Source organism: Corvus hawaiiensis, chromosome 17, assembly GCF_020740725.1.
Source record: "Corvus hawaiiensis isolate bCorHaw1 chromosome 17, bCorHaw1.pri.cur, whole genome shotgun sequence".
Classification (NCBI taxonomy): domain Eukaryota; kingdom Metazoa; phylum Chordata; class Aves; order Passeriformes; family Corvidae; genus Corvus; species Corvus hawaiiensis.
Genome location: NC_063229.1, coordinates 13,153,894 through 13,169,204, shown reverse-complemented (window position 1 = coordinate 13,169,204; position 15,311 = coordinate 13,153,894). Strand labels below are relative to the sequence as shown.

Genomic DNA, 15,311 nt, shown 5'->3' with positions numbered 1-15,311 from the left:
ATTATGTTGCCATTTTAAAAAAAATATATATATGCTTATCTATTCACCTCAAAATAGAATGTTCTTCTGCATATGGAGTGGTTTTTTCCACCAGAAGCCAGATCCAAATGCCACAGTAGTAACTGGGAAGTTCCCCACCAGGCCCTGGCTGTGGGAGGAGGTGGGTGCAGGAATGTGCCAGTGCAGGCAGCATTGCTATCTCATGGCTCACTGGGAGCAGCAGGAAAGAACAGGCAATAAAAAAGCAGATAAAAGGGCAAAGGAAGGCACAGGCTCCAAACCTATGGCAGTGGGCTTAGGCACAGACATGCAGCAGCCCTGAATATTAACAGTACACACTTAGGAAGATGTATTTAAGAGTATGTGCTGTCTTGGGAGGGGAAAATATGACCTGGGTTTTCTACGATCAGATCAAGTGCTACATTCTAACGTGGCTGTTTGCCCTTGCCATGCCTGTAGGGAGGACATACCAGGACCCAATTCCTCTGATGGTTGAACATATTCTTCTGATTTCCAACCTACATTTACTCATTACCAGGCAGAATAGAACTGCCAGCTCTTATCTTCTATGAAAACCAACTACCTTACAAAGTCATCAGGTTAGTCCAGCACTGTCCACCTTCAGTAAATAAATCCATGTTGCATTTTAGCCTGTTTCTCTCTGCCATCATGTCTGCTATTATTCTTTCTTGCTAAATTTATCCCAAAGTTTTGTATTTTACTTGGATCGGACCTCAATCATTTTTTCTCTTTTTAAAAGCTGGAAGAATTTTTCCTGTTCTCAAATTGTGTTGTGTTGCTCATGCAGTGACGCTGTTACCCAGCCAGATATAAAGTGCTCTTGGATGTCTGAGTCAGAAACTAGAATATTCCAGCTGAAAGGTGTCTATAATGATCATTTAGCCCAAATCATTGTTGCGTTATGATCTTGATGATTTGTTCCACTTGGATGAGGCAATTTCTGTCTCCATGCATTCATTTCCTCTGTGTACATTTCCACTACATATTATACACTCATTTCTGTCCTGCCTCTCTCCCTTTCACCACCTCTTCCCCTCCTCTCCTTCCCCTCCTCCTATGAATGCCTGAAGAACATTTTGCTATTTGTTTTAATTTCCTTTGCAAGATCTACCTTAGCTTTACTTCTGGCACATTTCCCTTTATGCCTACACTTCCTAAGATGTAGTTTTCTTTGATTAATCCTTTTTTCCATTCCTTCTACTCCCTTTGCTTATTCCTAATATCCACTTTGAAGTGGTTATTCACCAAGTCTGGACCCGTTCCTTGCAGAGTTTTAGCCCTCTGTGTGCAAGTCCCAAATACTTTTTATAGCCCCTGCTTAAATTCCAAGCCTGCCCAACATCCAAAACTTTTTAAGCTGGCAAAAATCAGAAAGCAAATTTTGCTAATTGCTGCTGTGTACCAACTTCCAGCACACTGGGCTGCCTACTGGGTTCAATCTCCATCCAAATGAGATATTCCAAATGGTTTTTCCTAAAAGATCACGGCGAGACCACCGATGCCAGGAGAAATTTCTCTTGACCTCCAGCCACGGCAGCAGTGCCAAGAGAAGGCAGGAAGGTCATTAGCTGTTCTCATAGTATAAAAATTGTTACAGTAGATTAAAAATTAGCATGAAGAAATGAAGCACACACACATATTTTTAAAGGCCTTGTCAGGCAGCCAAAGTGAAAGCAGATTTCACCAGACCACGAAAAATGAAATGCGTGCATTAGGCCTTGTATGGCTGGAGCTTATTTCCTTGCTAAATTCCAAGTTTCAGGTCTCTCCCACTGAGACAGAAGGGCTGCTCAAGAAAACTCCCCAAATATCTTATAATAACGGAGGGAATTTTTTTTTTTTCTATTTTTCACGGTACAAGTTTGCCCAGGCAGTTAAATAAAAACGAGATAACATTTCCAGAAAATGTGGTTGTGATTATAGTCCCTGTTCCTGCCATATGTGTAAATACTGGTTGGTATGGGAGGGTGTTTTGAGGATTTAAGCGAGGGAGTCTCCTGATGATCCGCGGGCAGCAGCTTCCCTGGCTGTGCTGGGCAGTGGCCACTGCTGACTGCTGTTTCCATGGGGGATTTGTCGGATGTCCCTTGGAATAAAGGCATGGGATGCATTGGAGGGAGCCCAAACCCACCTCGTGTCATGTCTGCCCCACACTGGGACTGACAGAGCAGCTGGGAAAAGTAATTTTAGTCACCGTTTTGAAGTCTCTCTTGAAAAGTCAAACCCCATATTGATGTTTTAAATGGCTTGCTCACTTTCAGGGAACGTCCTGGGTTTTGAATGGTTGGGGCAGAAAAAAAAAGCTCCATGTGGTTGTTTGGAAAACAGAAAATTGAGTGGAAGCAAAGGAAATGGCAAGGAAAGGGTGGAAGAGATTCAGAAGAAAAAAACCAAATGGGATGTGGGCATAGACGTGAGGATGGACGCAGGGTTGGACTGGAGCTGGACTGGAGATGGACGTGGGGATGGACTGGGAATGGACATGGGGATGGGGATGGACAAGGGGATGGACACGGACATGGGGATGGGGATGGACACGGACATGGGGATGGACACGGACATGGACACAGACGCGCGTGGCGCTGCCCGGCCGCCGGAGGGCCGGAACTCTGTTGTCGCGGCCGCGGTCCCGGGCGGAGCGGAGCGGCGCGGGCGGGCCGGAAGGCGGCGGGCGCTGCACAACGCGGAAGTGCCGGTGCGGGCCGGGGCGATGGCGGCGCCCGGCGGCCGCGGGGGCCCGGGCTGGGGGGTCCCGGTCCCGGCCAGGGGCGGCCCGGCCCCGGCCCTCTGAGTGGTCCCGGTCACGGCCCTCTGAGGGGTCTCCGCCCCGACCCTCCGAGGGGCGGCCGCCGCGTCTGCCGCGGGCCCCGGGCTGGGCTCGGGCCGCGGGCCCGGCGGGGCGGGGGGCCATGGCCACCCGGCGTCTCACGGACGCGTTCTTGTTGTTGCGGAACAACGCGGTGCAGAGCCGGCAACTGCTGGCCGAGCAAGTGAGTAGTTTCGGCTCCTCCAGCCCTCTGAATTCACGTAGCATGGCTGCTGCGGTGAGTCTCCTCCCTTCATCCTTCTGTACTCGCCGCGCCCCGGGCTGCCAGGCGGCCGTGCCCCGCCCCGCCCTGCCCCGGCCCTCGCCCGCCCCGGTTACCCCTTCCTCTGAACCCTCTCCTCAAAACCCCTCCGTCCCCCGACCTTCCTCTCTCTGCCCCTCCCTCCCTCCCCACCCTGTTGATTCCTGTTTTCCCACTCGTTCACGTCGAACGAATAGAAGAGATCTGTGTGTGCTGATCGCATCTCTGTTCGCTTCGTGCATAATAAATGTGTTACTGTTCTAACAGCTTCATGTTAGCATTAACATGAGGTTTTTGATGCCTCCTTACCTGCAAAAACAGAAATTCACAAAGCAGAACTCTTCTATTCACCTCACTGTGGGCACTGTTAAATACACTGGTGTAGTTTATTCCCATTGCTTAAATTTCTCCATAACTTGCTCAGATGTTCATTGCCCTTTTTATTTATCCCTAAATACAAACAATACTCAAACACATCTGTGAGAGAGGAGTCAGTAGATTCTAGTGTAACTCCTCTTTACAGAAACTACCAAAAGTTACTGGTTCAGAGGCAGTTTCAGTAGCTTTTTCTAGGTTTTGAGCTAGTCAGGCTGTGATGGGCTGCTTGGCAGCTCAGCTCTGCTCAGGTTTTCACACTTTCTGTTTAAACTTATCATTCATTTGTCATAGCCACCAGTAAATATCTGCTGGCAATCTCATCATTCTAAATAGCTTTACATTAATGCATTTTTGTTAGGAAAAGCAGTGCTTCCTGTTGCTGTCAGTGGTCTTTGTTCATTGCTAGCTTTATTACACCTGTGTCTAATAAGCTGTGTATTAAATTGCATTTGCAGAACAGGAAATGTCAATAGTAATTTGTATTATACATGTGTACTTTGGCTCTGCATTTAGTCCTTGTTAATTTCTTTTTTTGCCATATCAATGTCACTTCTGTAGATCCTTGGTTTTTTTAAAGTATTACCTAGAGAAAGTAGTGATATTTTTAACTCACTACTCCTGAGCAGTGAAACTGCACTTTACTCAGCAGCCAGTGCAATAACACTTAGCACCTGCATCAAATATTTATTTGCAGTGTTTGTTAACATTAATTGAAGTTTTTTGCTGGGCTGCTCACTCGAATGCAATGGAGGCTCTCAGTGACCGTAAAGTGTCCATCTGTGCAATGGGTGAAGTGAGTTAGGGGCTCAGTTTTGGCCCTGGTGAGCATTTCAGAGTTCCACAGTTGTTACAAGTGAACTGTTTTAGCAAGAAGTGTGAAGTTGCTGGTGTGAGCTGTTTGTCTTTCATGGTTTTAGGTGCCTGTCGCTGTCAGAGTTGCAGGTTTCCTTTGGGTGGTACCCCCACAGCAGAGCTGCTGTGTGCCAGCAGGGCAGGGTTGCAAATTCTAGCCCACAGTATTCAGCTTCCCTTAGTTCATCTCCACCTTCCTCCTCAAGAAATCCTTTGCTGTGATAACTCTCCGTCAAGAATTGCATTCTTAAACTCAGATAATCAAAGCAGCATCTTTAACAGTAGAGTCCTGTTCCAAAAGCCTGGGGATTCTCATAAGAAATCATCAGTTGATGCTGCTTTATTAAACCACAAGTATGTCATCCAATTTTAGGTCTGACTTTGTTAATCTTGGAGTGAAAGATCCTTTTGCTCACACATCCCCTCCACAGTGCAAGGATTGATGAACAGAGAAGGTGCAGATACGTTACCTTGTGTATTTTTTTTCGGATCCCTGCAGGGTTTATATTCCCTAAAAGTAGAGCACAGCTCAAGTGTGTACAGAAGTGACTGAACATTTGCTTTTGCTTTGTGTCCTTTGCAGTCTGTTTTATCCTGTGAGAACTGGGGTGTTTGTCAATAAATGTCCTACAAAAGCTTCTCTGTGCCCCCTCCAATCATAATCAAACCCAGTGGATGCTGAGTGCTGCAGTCAGACTGCCCTTGCTGTCATACTTCACTGTATTCTATTGCAGGTTTTCCACCTGACGTTTCAGTATTTAGAAACTTCACTGAGCAATTACTTTGTAGAACAAACCAAGCTCTGCACTTGATCTCTTATGTTCTTGCTGTTTACCAAGGAACTGAAATATTTCTTTTAAAATTTGGTGGATTAAGCAAAATGCTGATTTAAAATGCGATATCAGAATGTATTTATTGATTAACCATGTCTTAAAAGCCAGTTTGTTTGTTCTTGGTAAACCATCATGCTTTAAAAATAAATCAATATTTTCTCAACTGACCATGCCCTATATCTGTCCTATGTCTCTTTTTTCCCTTTTGTCTTTCGCTGTCTCTAACTGGATGGGGCTGATGGGATCCACAAATCACTTCAGGAGCTGGATGAGGTATTGTTTTTCACATTTTATTCTGCCATGGTACATCAAGCCTACATCACTGAGCTAAAATACTCTTTCTTTATTCTGCTAGTTTATAGAATTTCATTATATAGGATGAAGTGTCTGTGCACAGTAGAAAGACAGGCTGCATAGAGAAATCAAGAATTTTGTGATATGTTAGATTGTGAACAGATAAATGTATGAACCAGTCTGAGTTACTGTGCACACATGGGGTAGAGTGACTTTGCACAGTGAAGCCATTAGCTATTCTTCATGCTGTGCATGAATTATGCAAACTTTATTGATTAGGAAATAAGGTCAGGGATAAAGAAATTGCTTTCAAGAAAGAGTTGCTAGGGAAGGAAGGGGGATTGTTTTTTAAAAAGAGATGGGGTAGGGAACCACAAAACTTTCCAGGCCTGATAAAGGAAAATTAGAAATTTGGGAGAAACTAGGAAGGGGCTGTTTGTATGAAACCTTTCCCAAGTAATTAGTTAATGTTTGCAAATGGTATCATTGATCATCATCTCCAGTATTGCCTTGGCTATTTGTGTTTAGCACATTTTAATTTCCATTAACTAAGTAATTTAACCACTTGAGTTGCATGTCAGTTTGCAGGAGTGTTTGTTCTTCAAAATAGCATTGTTTGAGAACAAGCACTTAAAATAAAACTTTTTTTCTGAGATTTTCCCAAAGTCAGTTTTCAAATTTGCCAGGCCCAATGTGAACTGTGCTGCAACATTGGCTGTGAATTGTTGTACCAGCATGAGAGTTACTTGAATTCTCACTGCAATATCATCTTTCCTCCTGGAAAATCTGCTAAGTATTTATTCTAAGAGCAACTCTGAGCTTTCAGATCCTGTAGGAAGTGGGAGGGTGTAGGTCATTAGCACAGAGGGACAAACCAGAAGATGTGATGTTTGATCATGAGCAAACACATCTCTGAGGTTAATTTCTATCAGAAGGCAAACGTGCAGGTTTTCTGATGCTCAAGGATTTGGATCTAATTAGACTAAAGCTAATTTGCTGTCTTTTTTTCCCTCTGCAGCTGGCTGACGATCGCATGGCCCTGGTGTCAGGGATAAGCTTAGATCCCGAGGCAGCCATCGGAGTGACGAAGCGGTTGCCTCCCAAATGGGTCGATGGCGCAGACGAAGTAAGTGCTGTGCTCTGGCACATCCAGCACACGGTTGGACTTCCCATGGAGGGATTTATTAGTGTCCTCACTCACATTCTGTCAGCTGTGTGACAGAAATAGTATCACAAGAAAGATTTAAATAAGAGCTTTCGTTGGAATTTTTGTTTGAACCGGGTGAGGAGGAGTCCAGCTGAATAAACCCTAAAGTGGTGGAGATGAGCATTCAGTGTTCAAAACCAGGAAATATTAGTGTTTTCTAGCAGGAGAATTTTCCTGCCTGTGCAGTCTGGATGCCGTGCAAGTTCTGGAAATATTTGGACAAATGCAAAGGAATGATTCTGGAAGCATCCAATTAAAAACTTTTTCTAGTATTTGGAGTGTGAAGCTATTCTTGACTTTCAGAAAATCCTCTTTAAATGTACTCTCAGAACACATGTTGGCTTATCAGTTTGTGTGGACAGAACCCATTGTGCAGAAAGATGCCTAGGCTCCTTTTTACTGCTATAATAATCATCCTTACAGATCTTTAATTACTTGGTTGAAAGCATGGTATTTAACTTCTGCTGTTGAGTTGAGGCCATCCAATGTTTGATGGAGTTGAAGGTGTGACCTGAATTTTCATTTATATTTTTGGAAGTTGGCTAAATCTTCTTGCTTTGGTACTGTATAATTATAAAAATATTATTCCATCTTAATGAAGCATATTTGAAAACAGCAGTCTTGGCTAAGATTAAGAAGTAGGTTTAGTAGCAAACTCAAAGTCTATTGAGAGTATTCAGTTTCTTAGCTTTTTATGTGGCTATTAATGGTATTTGGTTTGCCTTTTATGTTACAGATTTCTCTCAGTGATTTTAGTCTAACATTTGTCAGAACCTTTTCCCCTGAAGCATGAATTACTTCCTTTTCTTCCTGTTGGGCTTTTTTTTTAGATTCAGTATGATATTGCCAGGGTTAAACAGAAGATGAAAGAATTAGCCAGTCTTCATGATAAACATCTAAACAGACCCACACTGGATGACAGCAGTGAAGAGGAACGGGTAATAGAAATAACAACCCAAGAGATCACACAGGTACAGAGTGCTTTGCATCCTAAACCTCCAGTTTGGCACATCTTTAATGCATTAGGATCAGGCAGTGGTTTGCTCTGAGCAAAGGATTTATTTTATGATCAGTATTGGAGTGAGCCAGAAGTCCTGGGCTCTGCTCTGAACTTCCCAACGAGTCACTTAAACCTCCCTGTTCTTTCCCTTACGTGTTTGCTTTTCTACTTGGAATAGGAATGGGAGATAAATCAGATTTACAGATACCTCAGAGAAATGCAGATATCTATTCTAAGGCTTGCAGTCTAGCTAATTGTAATGAAGAAAAGTCTTTGGTCAGAGACAGTTGTGTTACTCTGCTGCCTTGTTATCTTGAAGTTATTTGTTCATTTATGTTCTATTTCCATATTTTTTAAACATTGCACAGAGCAAATTAAAAAATCCCTTTAAAAAATGGAGAAACCAAAATATTAATCTTCAATGTGGCACTTTTGCAATGTGATGTTTAAGGTGTGTGCTGCTGTATGTTTGTCCACTAATGGAATTGTTTTCTCAGTTATTCCACAGATGTCAGAGAGCAGTCCAGGTGTTGCAGAGCAGGTCACGTACTTGTACAGAACAAGAAGCACGTGTTCTCAGGAATGTAGTGTCTTCCTTAGCACAGTCCCTTCAGGACCTCTCCACCAACTTTAGGCATGCACAGTCTGACTATCTCAAACGTAAGCATAAGAGATGTAACAGTAATGCATGGGCCCCTTCTCTGGAAACCACTCACTGAGGTGTGCTTATTTTCTTGGTTGGGAAAACTGAAGCACAGAAGGGTTAAGTGATACACACAGGACTAATGAGAGGTTAGAATTTGAGAGTTTCTGGTTCACAGCCCATGGTCAAACTGCTTTGATCTATTTCTTTTTCATGTTGCTAAAGAAGAAATGTCATAGTTAAGTGTATCAACAAAACAGAGTATTTCATCCATCCACATTTTTAATGCATTTTGCTTCTCCAGTTGTGGTTTGCAAAGCTGCTTCTGTTACAGTGGTGAAGCAGCCACTGGTTTGCAGCCATGACACCTGCTGCAGATGGCAGGCTGTGATAGATAAAGCTTATAAGCTAGTCTGTGATAAATTAGAATTCTGCATCCATAAACAAATTGGAAGTGGAACAACCTCTGTTTAAGACTCTAAAATTTTGTTTGATTCTATTTTAAGATGTGTCAGATTATTTTAATCTTGAAAGAAACCCACAAAAACTTGATTTTCAAATTTAGCATTGACATTTCTTCCTCCTGTGGTATAAATGGCACAGGTGGAACTGAAGATCACAGTTCAGACAAGGGGTGTTCCTAAGATAATTTGTTACAAAATAGCCTGGAGTGATCACTCTCTAAGACTCTTAACTAATTTTTTTAACTTTGTGGAGCATAACAACTTAAAAATCACTAATTTAATCAGTATTGCAAGTCTGGTTGAATTTGTTATGCTTTTGTTAAATAGTAAGCCTGACAGTTGAAATTTGAATATTGTGATTTACATAATTTACTAGACAGATTTTCTTATTTGTGCTTTTCTGTCTGGTGCTTCAGATCTCGGCTCTGATTATAGTGTTCATAAATATCATGCTCAAACATAGTTTGTCTTTTACAGGTATGAAGAATAGAGAAGAAAGGTCCAAACACTTCTTTGACACCTCAGTCCCACTGATGGATGATGGGGAGGATGATACACTTTATGATAGAGTAAGTTAAGATGTTATTACACAAATTTGATATGAATTGCATTTTCTCAGGTTATAAATATCTGTCAGAATTATGAAATCTTGTAATCCTTTTAATTCTTTCTAATGTTTTCATACTGTTAATATTAGTTCAACGTGTAAATCTTGTATTTCAACAGGGTTTTACAGATGACCAGCTGGCATTGGTGGAGCAAAACACACTGATGGTGGAAGAGAGGGAACGAGAAATCCGTCAGATTGTGCAGTCAATCTCCGATCTCAATGAAATATTTAGGGACCTGGGAGCAATGATAGTAGAACAGGTACATTGACAGCACAGTGTTAGTAAGAAGTGGGACATTCCATATAGTGTTAAGGCTTCCAGACTCACTTTTCCTAACTTACTTCTTCATGCTTGGGTTTCCTCTGCTTGAAATATGCCACAAGTTGAGTTAATGAAAATAAATGAATAATAATTCAACTGGTAATGTGTGTTAGACTTTAAAAAAAAAAAAAAAAAGGCCATAGGAAGCCAAAGTTCTCTTGCTTATTTCTCCCAGAGATTCAGTTTACATTAAATATGTCAGCCAAAAGCACATGGTCTGGAATTAAGATGATTTTTAGGGATGTGATGTGAGATGGTGACAGAGCTGCCATTAGGAACTGAGCAAGGAAGTTGCTTAATGAAGTCCCAACCAGTTCTTGTGTAAAAGTTCATTGTTTACATAGTTCATGAGCTGTTTGCTGTGGGTGTTGTTAATGACTCTGCTGCTTATGATAATAGTTGCTTTATGAAGTTCATTTAGGTTCAATTTGGTGCTTGTTTTCTCCATTTTACTTAGGGAACAGTTCTAGATAGAATTGACTATAATATTGAACAGTCATGTATGAAAACTGAAGACGGTCTAAAACAACTGCATAAGGTAAGCTGATGGAATACTTAAGCCATTTTGCATATCTAATAATCTTTTATAATTAAATAGCTATTAAGTTATTCAGTCAGTTTTCATTTGTACATTGTCCCTTTTAGAAATTACTTCTGTAGAGTATGAAATGTCCAGCTGTACTGTAGGAGGAACTTTCCATATAATTTCTGTTAATGTCATGCTTGATGCCTCAAGTTAATTTCTTAAATGACTTTCTGGGCATCCAACCAATGTGCTTTGATATTTATATTGCTGACCTGGTGGCACCTGTCTGCAATTCCGTCTCTGTTTGGAGAGCCAGGCACTTGGGAATAGGGATAGTTATTGGGTACCTCAGTGCAGATTTTAGTTGGAAAACATTATCTCAATCATGTGAGCAGAAAGAATAATTATTAATGTTTTCTCTTACCATCTGACACTTAGATGTCAGGTCCAACCTCTTACTTTAATGTGAAGCTTTTGCTATGAACACCTGAAAAGTTTTAAAAGCATTGATCTCAGCAGATCAGAGTTTTGTGGTCATTTTGTTTTGGTTTTATTTTGAAGTTTCATTAATTAAAAACAAAATACAAGCTTTGTTTTGTTTAGCTTCTGTTAGTAGACTTCCATTTGGCTTTTGGAGAGTTTTCTCTCTGTTGTGTCCTATTAATTCCCCTGGGAAAAGGAGGAGAAAGATCAGAAAATATGGTTAGAAGAAAGAAGGAATGAAGCAGAAAACTTGAGAACCAACTCTAAAGTAAAGCTTTCAGTTCTAATTAAATGAAAATGCACAGCTGACCAGGTACAACAAATATGCCTATTAAAAAAGGAAGTTTTGTTGTGAATTTTAATGTCCTTCAAATACGATCCAGGAATCTTATCTCAGCAAGCTGAGTCTTCTCTTTAACATGGGTGGGTGTGATTTCAGTGCACATTTACCTTCCCTGGAGCTTACGGTGCAGAGCAGCGTTACTGTGTGGGAATTGCCTGCAGTATACATTGTATGAGATGTCAGGTTATCAAAGAACAGTTTGAAACACATGGACTTCACTTACACTAAACAAGAGTCTGTACTGCAGCCTTGCAGAAATCTAATTATTAACTCTTTCTTCTCTGTTTTATAGGCAGAGCAATATCAAAAGAAGAATCGGAAGATGCTCGTTATTTTAATTTTGTTTGTTATAGTAATTGTCCTTATTGTTGTTCTTATTGGTGTAAAGTCACACTAGGTTTTGCTTCATTTTCTCATTTTTGGAGTTTCTGTGGACTTTTTTCCCAATGTGAATGGATGGACCTGCACTCCAGAAAGCTGCCTTTGAACGTACGAGCCCTTGTGGTACAACATCTGTGCAATGTTTCTGTAGAATTCTTCAAAGTACAAGTTTGGTGACCTGTGAGGTGTTTGTAAGGATTATATGGAAAATGTCAGGAAATTTGATGCTCCCACACAAAAACATTTGGCGCCCTATGCAGAGGTATTTGGAAACACAGTACTTAAGAATAATTAAAAATTGAAGTTTACCAGTGACTATAGTAATTAGTGTGTTACTGTGAACAAAAATGTGTTGTCTTCTATATTCTTATGTCATCATTGTTACAGGCTTCAAATTTAAACAATGTTACCGAGTCAATGGGACTGGATATCAAAAATTGATCTAGATGTAAAATTTGTTGAGACACAAAACTGTTTGACTGAATGCCCTTTCTTCCAGACTCAAAAACTCCAAAGAACTGGATAGACGGCTAAAAAGGAAAGCTTTTAGCAACCAGAACGTAATCCAACCCCTGTGATCTTAATTTAGATACTGCAGCATTACTAAGAATCAGTGGTACTTGATCTTGTAAATAACAAGATGTAATCACTGCCATAATTTAACATGTTGAGTTAATTAAAAAATTTTCTGAGCTTGAGTAATCATGGGAATGATTTTCCTTCATTGGGATGATCATATATTTTTTTTCATGCATAATTTTTTTAGTTTAAAGTACAGACATTACATTAAAGCAGTGGTGATGTTAAGCTGAAAAAATGGAATAGAAACCCAAAAAGAGAATCTCTCTGGCCTGCTGTAGTGGATCTTGGATGTTTCAAACTGTAGCTGCTGTATAAGTTGTTTGTTTTACAGTGCATTTGTCCATATGGGTTATGTATTTTGTATAAGAAGTGGCTTCACTACAGTAGATATTACATCCATTTTCCCTGACAGAAGATTCTCTTTCAAATGTCTGCCTGGAAGAGGATGTGTTCATGGTCTTTTACTGACCATGAGAGATGTCATGCAAGTGACATGTTACAAGGCCTTCAGAGGAGAATTTGGGGTTTTCACTATTTTTTCAGTGGAAAACTTTGCTGCAGGCCGTACAACAGAAATTAGGGCAGCATATAAGTAATAGAACACTGTTAATTTAATTCAGGCCTTGTCTTAATATTTTTAATACTGCTTTTTTATATGTTTGGGGGTTTTTTTTCCCAAAGGGACTGTACCTTCCTTCATTTTTTGACTTACACAAGTGCTCCGCATAGACCTGCAGAGATGCTCTGCTCCAAGCCCCAGAAGTGCAGTTTCAAAACACTATGATATTGAAGTTGCATCTGTTACTTACCCTGAGTTTCTTTACTCTTTGCTAAAGAGGACCTGAGACGTGGCTTTAAACTGACCATTTTCAGGAATGGATCTGAAAGCAAAGACTGCAAAAACGTGAAAGCCTTGGCTTTTTGTGGGGCTTATGAAAAGCTTTGTATCAGTCCTGTTACCTCTAGAGAAAGGGGATGTTGAACTACCAAAACTGCCAGTTAAAACTCTACGTTGAATTAATGGTGTAAATTGGTGAAAGGAAGAATGAGGCTTGTGTTGGGTGTGCAGCTCCCCTGTTCTGGTGATAGATTTTTCAATGATTGTGAGTAAAACTACTGTCTCCCTCGTGCTGTCTGCATCACTTGTTGTGAAGCAGCAAATTGCTATAATTTAATATACTGTATTTGCAACTTTCTCTCTAACAGGAGATTGTGTTATTTATTTCTGTCTTGACCGGTGCTTTTGACATTTTATCATGGCAGATGGATTCAAAGAAGTAATAAAACACTTCCAACCTAATTGGGCAATTATTCTTTTTTTATTTAAATTACTGAAGCATACTTTTGTGATGTTAACATATTTCTGTTCTTCATAGTAAATGAAAGTGGCAGCGGTGTGAAGTATCTTTTTTTAAAAAAAATAACTTCTGTAGCACAACGTCATCTGCATTGTCAAGTTATTTCCCATGAGTTATGCCCACTGTCTACCTACTTTCTACCCAAATTCTGTACAAGGAAATGCATTTTTAGTGAGGTTAAACTCAGATGTCAAGTGTCCTGCATAACTTGAGCTGGAATTTATTGAAGCTTGATTATATTGAGGAAGAAAACTCAGGACAGGCTTCTAAATCATTGCAGGTGTGTGGCTTATTCTGAGTCAGTCTGAATAAGCATCAGCAGTTAAATCAGATCTGATGCTGTGCTTTGTGGGAGTATCCCCACAACAGGGGTGCTGCCTGTGCCTTTGGGCAATGAAAGCCCCAAAAAGCCACAGCAGCTGCTGCCCCCTCAGGTATTCCAGGAGCTGCCTGAGCCTCCTGCCTGCGCTTCTGCCCAGCCCTGCTGCAAACAAAGCTGGGACCCTCTCTCAGGCTGCGGCTTCTTCATGGTTGCTGGATTCTTCTCAGCCTATATGGAAATATACTCAAATTCCTTACAAAGGAACAGAACAGCATTGCTAGAGCATCTCTGTCTCCTCACCTGGTAGGAATGGCCTGTAAAGCTGTTGGCTTGTACACAATTTCGCCACTAAAATGCATGTGAGCGTGCAAAAAATGAGCTGCAACTTGTTAATAGAAAATAATTATATGCCAAAAGGACAGTCTTAAAAGCACTGTAATGGCAAATTTATTTCTACTGCAAGTTTTCTCTAGAAACTGAAAAGTAATGTGGAAGAATTGGTTTCCTGCTTGATGATTTTTGGAATGTGCTAAAAATTGGAGTATCTACTTGATGTAGTGTTCACTGCCTAGATTGCATTGATTTAAGGTCTGCTTTTATGAACCACAACACAAAGGAGTCTTAACTCTTTTGCTTAAGTGTTTGGAAACTGCTTTGGGTACAGCCTTGCAAATTTTAAGTTCTTGGATAGGTGACAGTGAAACTGATTTTGTTGGAAAAAATATATGTTTACTATTAAAATCCAAACCAAACAGCCTTCTTAAACAAAATTCATTAAAACAGGGAATTCATTATAATTTTGCATATTAATTACAATGGATTGTGTAAGATTATATTTTACTGGCTTAATTCTGTGAATATTTGTAGAGGATCAATAATTGAAAGACAGGTCCTTGCTGCAGCTCCTGCTGAAGCTCAGACAAATAGAAACGTTTGCAGCTGTTGCTGGTGGGATGTTCACAGGGAGTTTCTGTAGATAAAATTGATTTCCTCACTCCATTCCCTTCAGGAGGACCCTCCTCTGCTGCCCTTAACTGCAGCAACAGGATCGCAATAGGTGAGTGTTTCCTACTATTTTATTTGCTTTTCAGATGCTGTGGATTCAGGGAATGTGCTGGTTTTGGACTCTTAGAGCAGCAGGAACAGCAGATTTTGAACTCAGTGATTGGGAGCTTACTGCCTGGAGGAATCTTTGGAATGTCTCAATCCTGAAGCAATTGCAGAGTCTCACTCCCACGCTGATCTTATGTATTGGGATGACAGTGGACTCCATAGCAGTGTATTTTTTGTGGCTCAGTAAAGAGACTCGTTAAAGTTGGAGCCTGTGTATTGAGTTACTGTCCCGTCTGTGAGGCTGCACGACCGACCTCTGCAACAGATGTTCCTACAACTTTCATTTTCAATAAAGTTTCTATGATGTCCCTTCAAAGACCTTACTCTAAGGAAGTTTTTTTTCTGGAATTCAGCCTGGTTTTTCGTTTGTTTTTTGGTGTTTTTTTTTTTTCCTTTTAGATGTATTTCCATTATATGCATCAGCATTCACTTTTCCCGCATAGGTGGAAGATTGCACAGACCTGCCAGCCTCTCCTGGCTGCAGATCAATGAGCATCAGGTTCCCCAGGGA

At 40.8% G+C, this 15,311-nt stretch overlaps 1 protein-coding gene across 4 annotated transcripts; it reads left to right on the top strand.

The window, feature by feature from the left end:
* Positions 1-2,756: 2,756 nt before the first annotated feature.
* On the top strand, positions 2,757-13,307 carry STX16 (syntaxin 16). Of its 4 annotated transcripts, none has more exons than XM_048321856.1 (9): positions 2,757-3,011; positions 5,381-5,425; positions 6,465-6,572; positions 7,484-7,624; positions 8,151-8,313; positions 9,238-9,329; positions 9,487-9,630; positions 10,150-10,230; positions 11,337-13,307. In XM_048321856.1, exons 1-9 carry the CDS (start codon positions 2,931-2,933, stop codon positions 11,439-11,441), a joined length of 960 nt encoding a protein of 319 aa, XP_048177813.1. In that variant the 5' UTR covers positions 2,757-2,930; the 3' UTR covers positions 11,442-13,307. The 4 variants fall into 4 exon arrangements, with proteins under 4 accessions (XP_048177813.1, XP_048177811.1, XP_048177815.1 ...); XM_048321854.1 differs by having other exon boundaries at positions 2,757-3,065; positions 5,414-5,425; XM_048321857.1 differs by having other exon boundaries at positions 2,760-3,011; positions 5,414-5,425.
* The last annotated feature ends 2,004 nt before the right edge of the window (positions 13,308-15,311 follow it).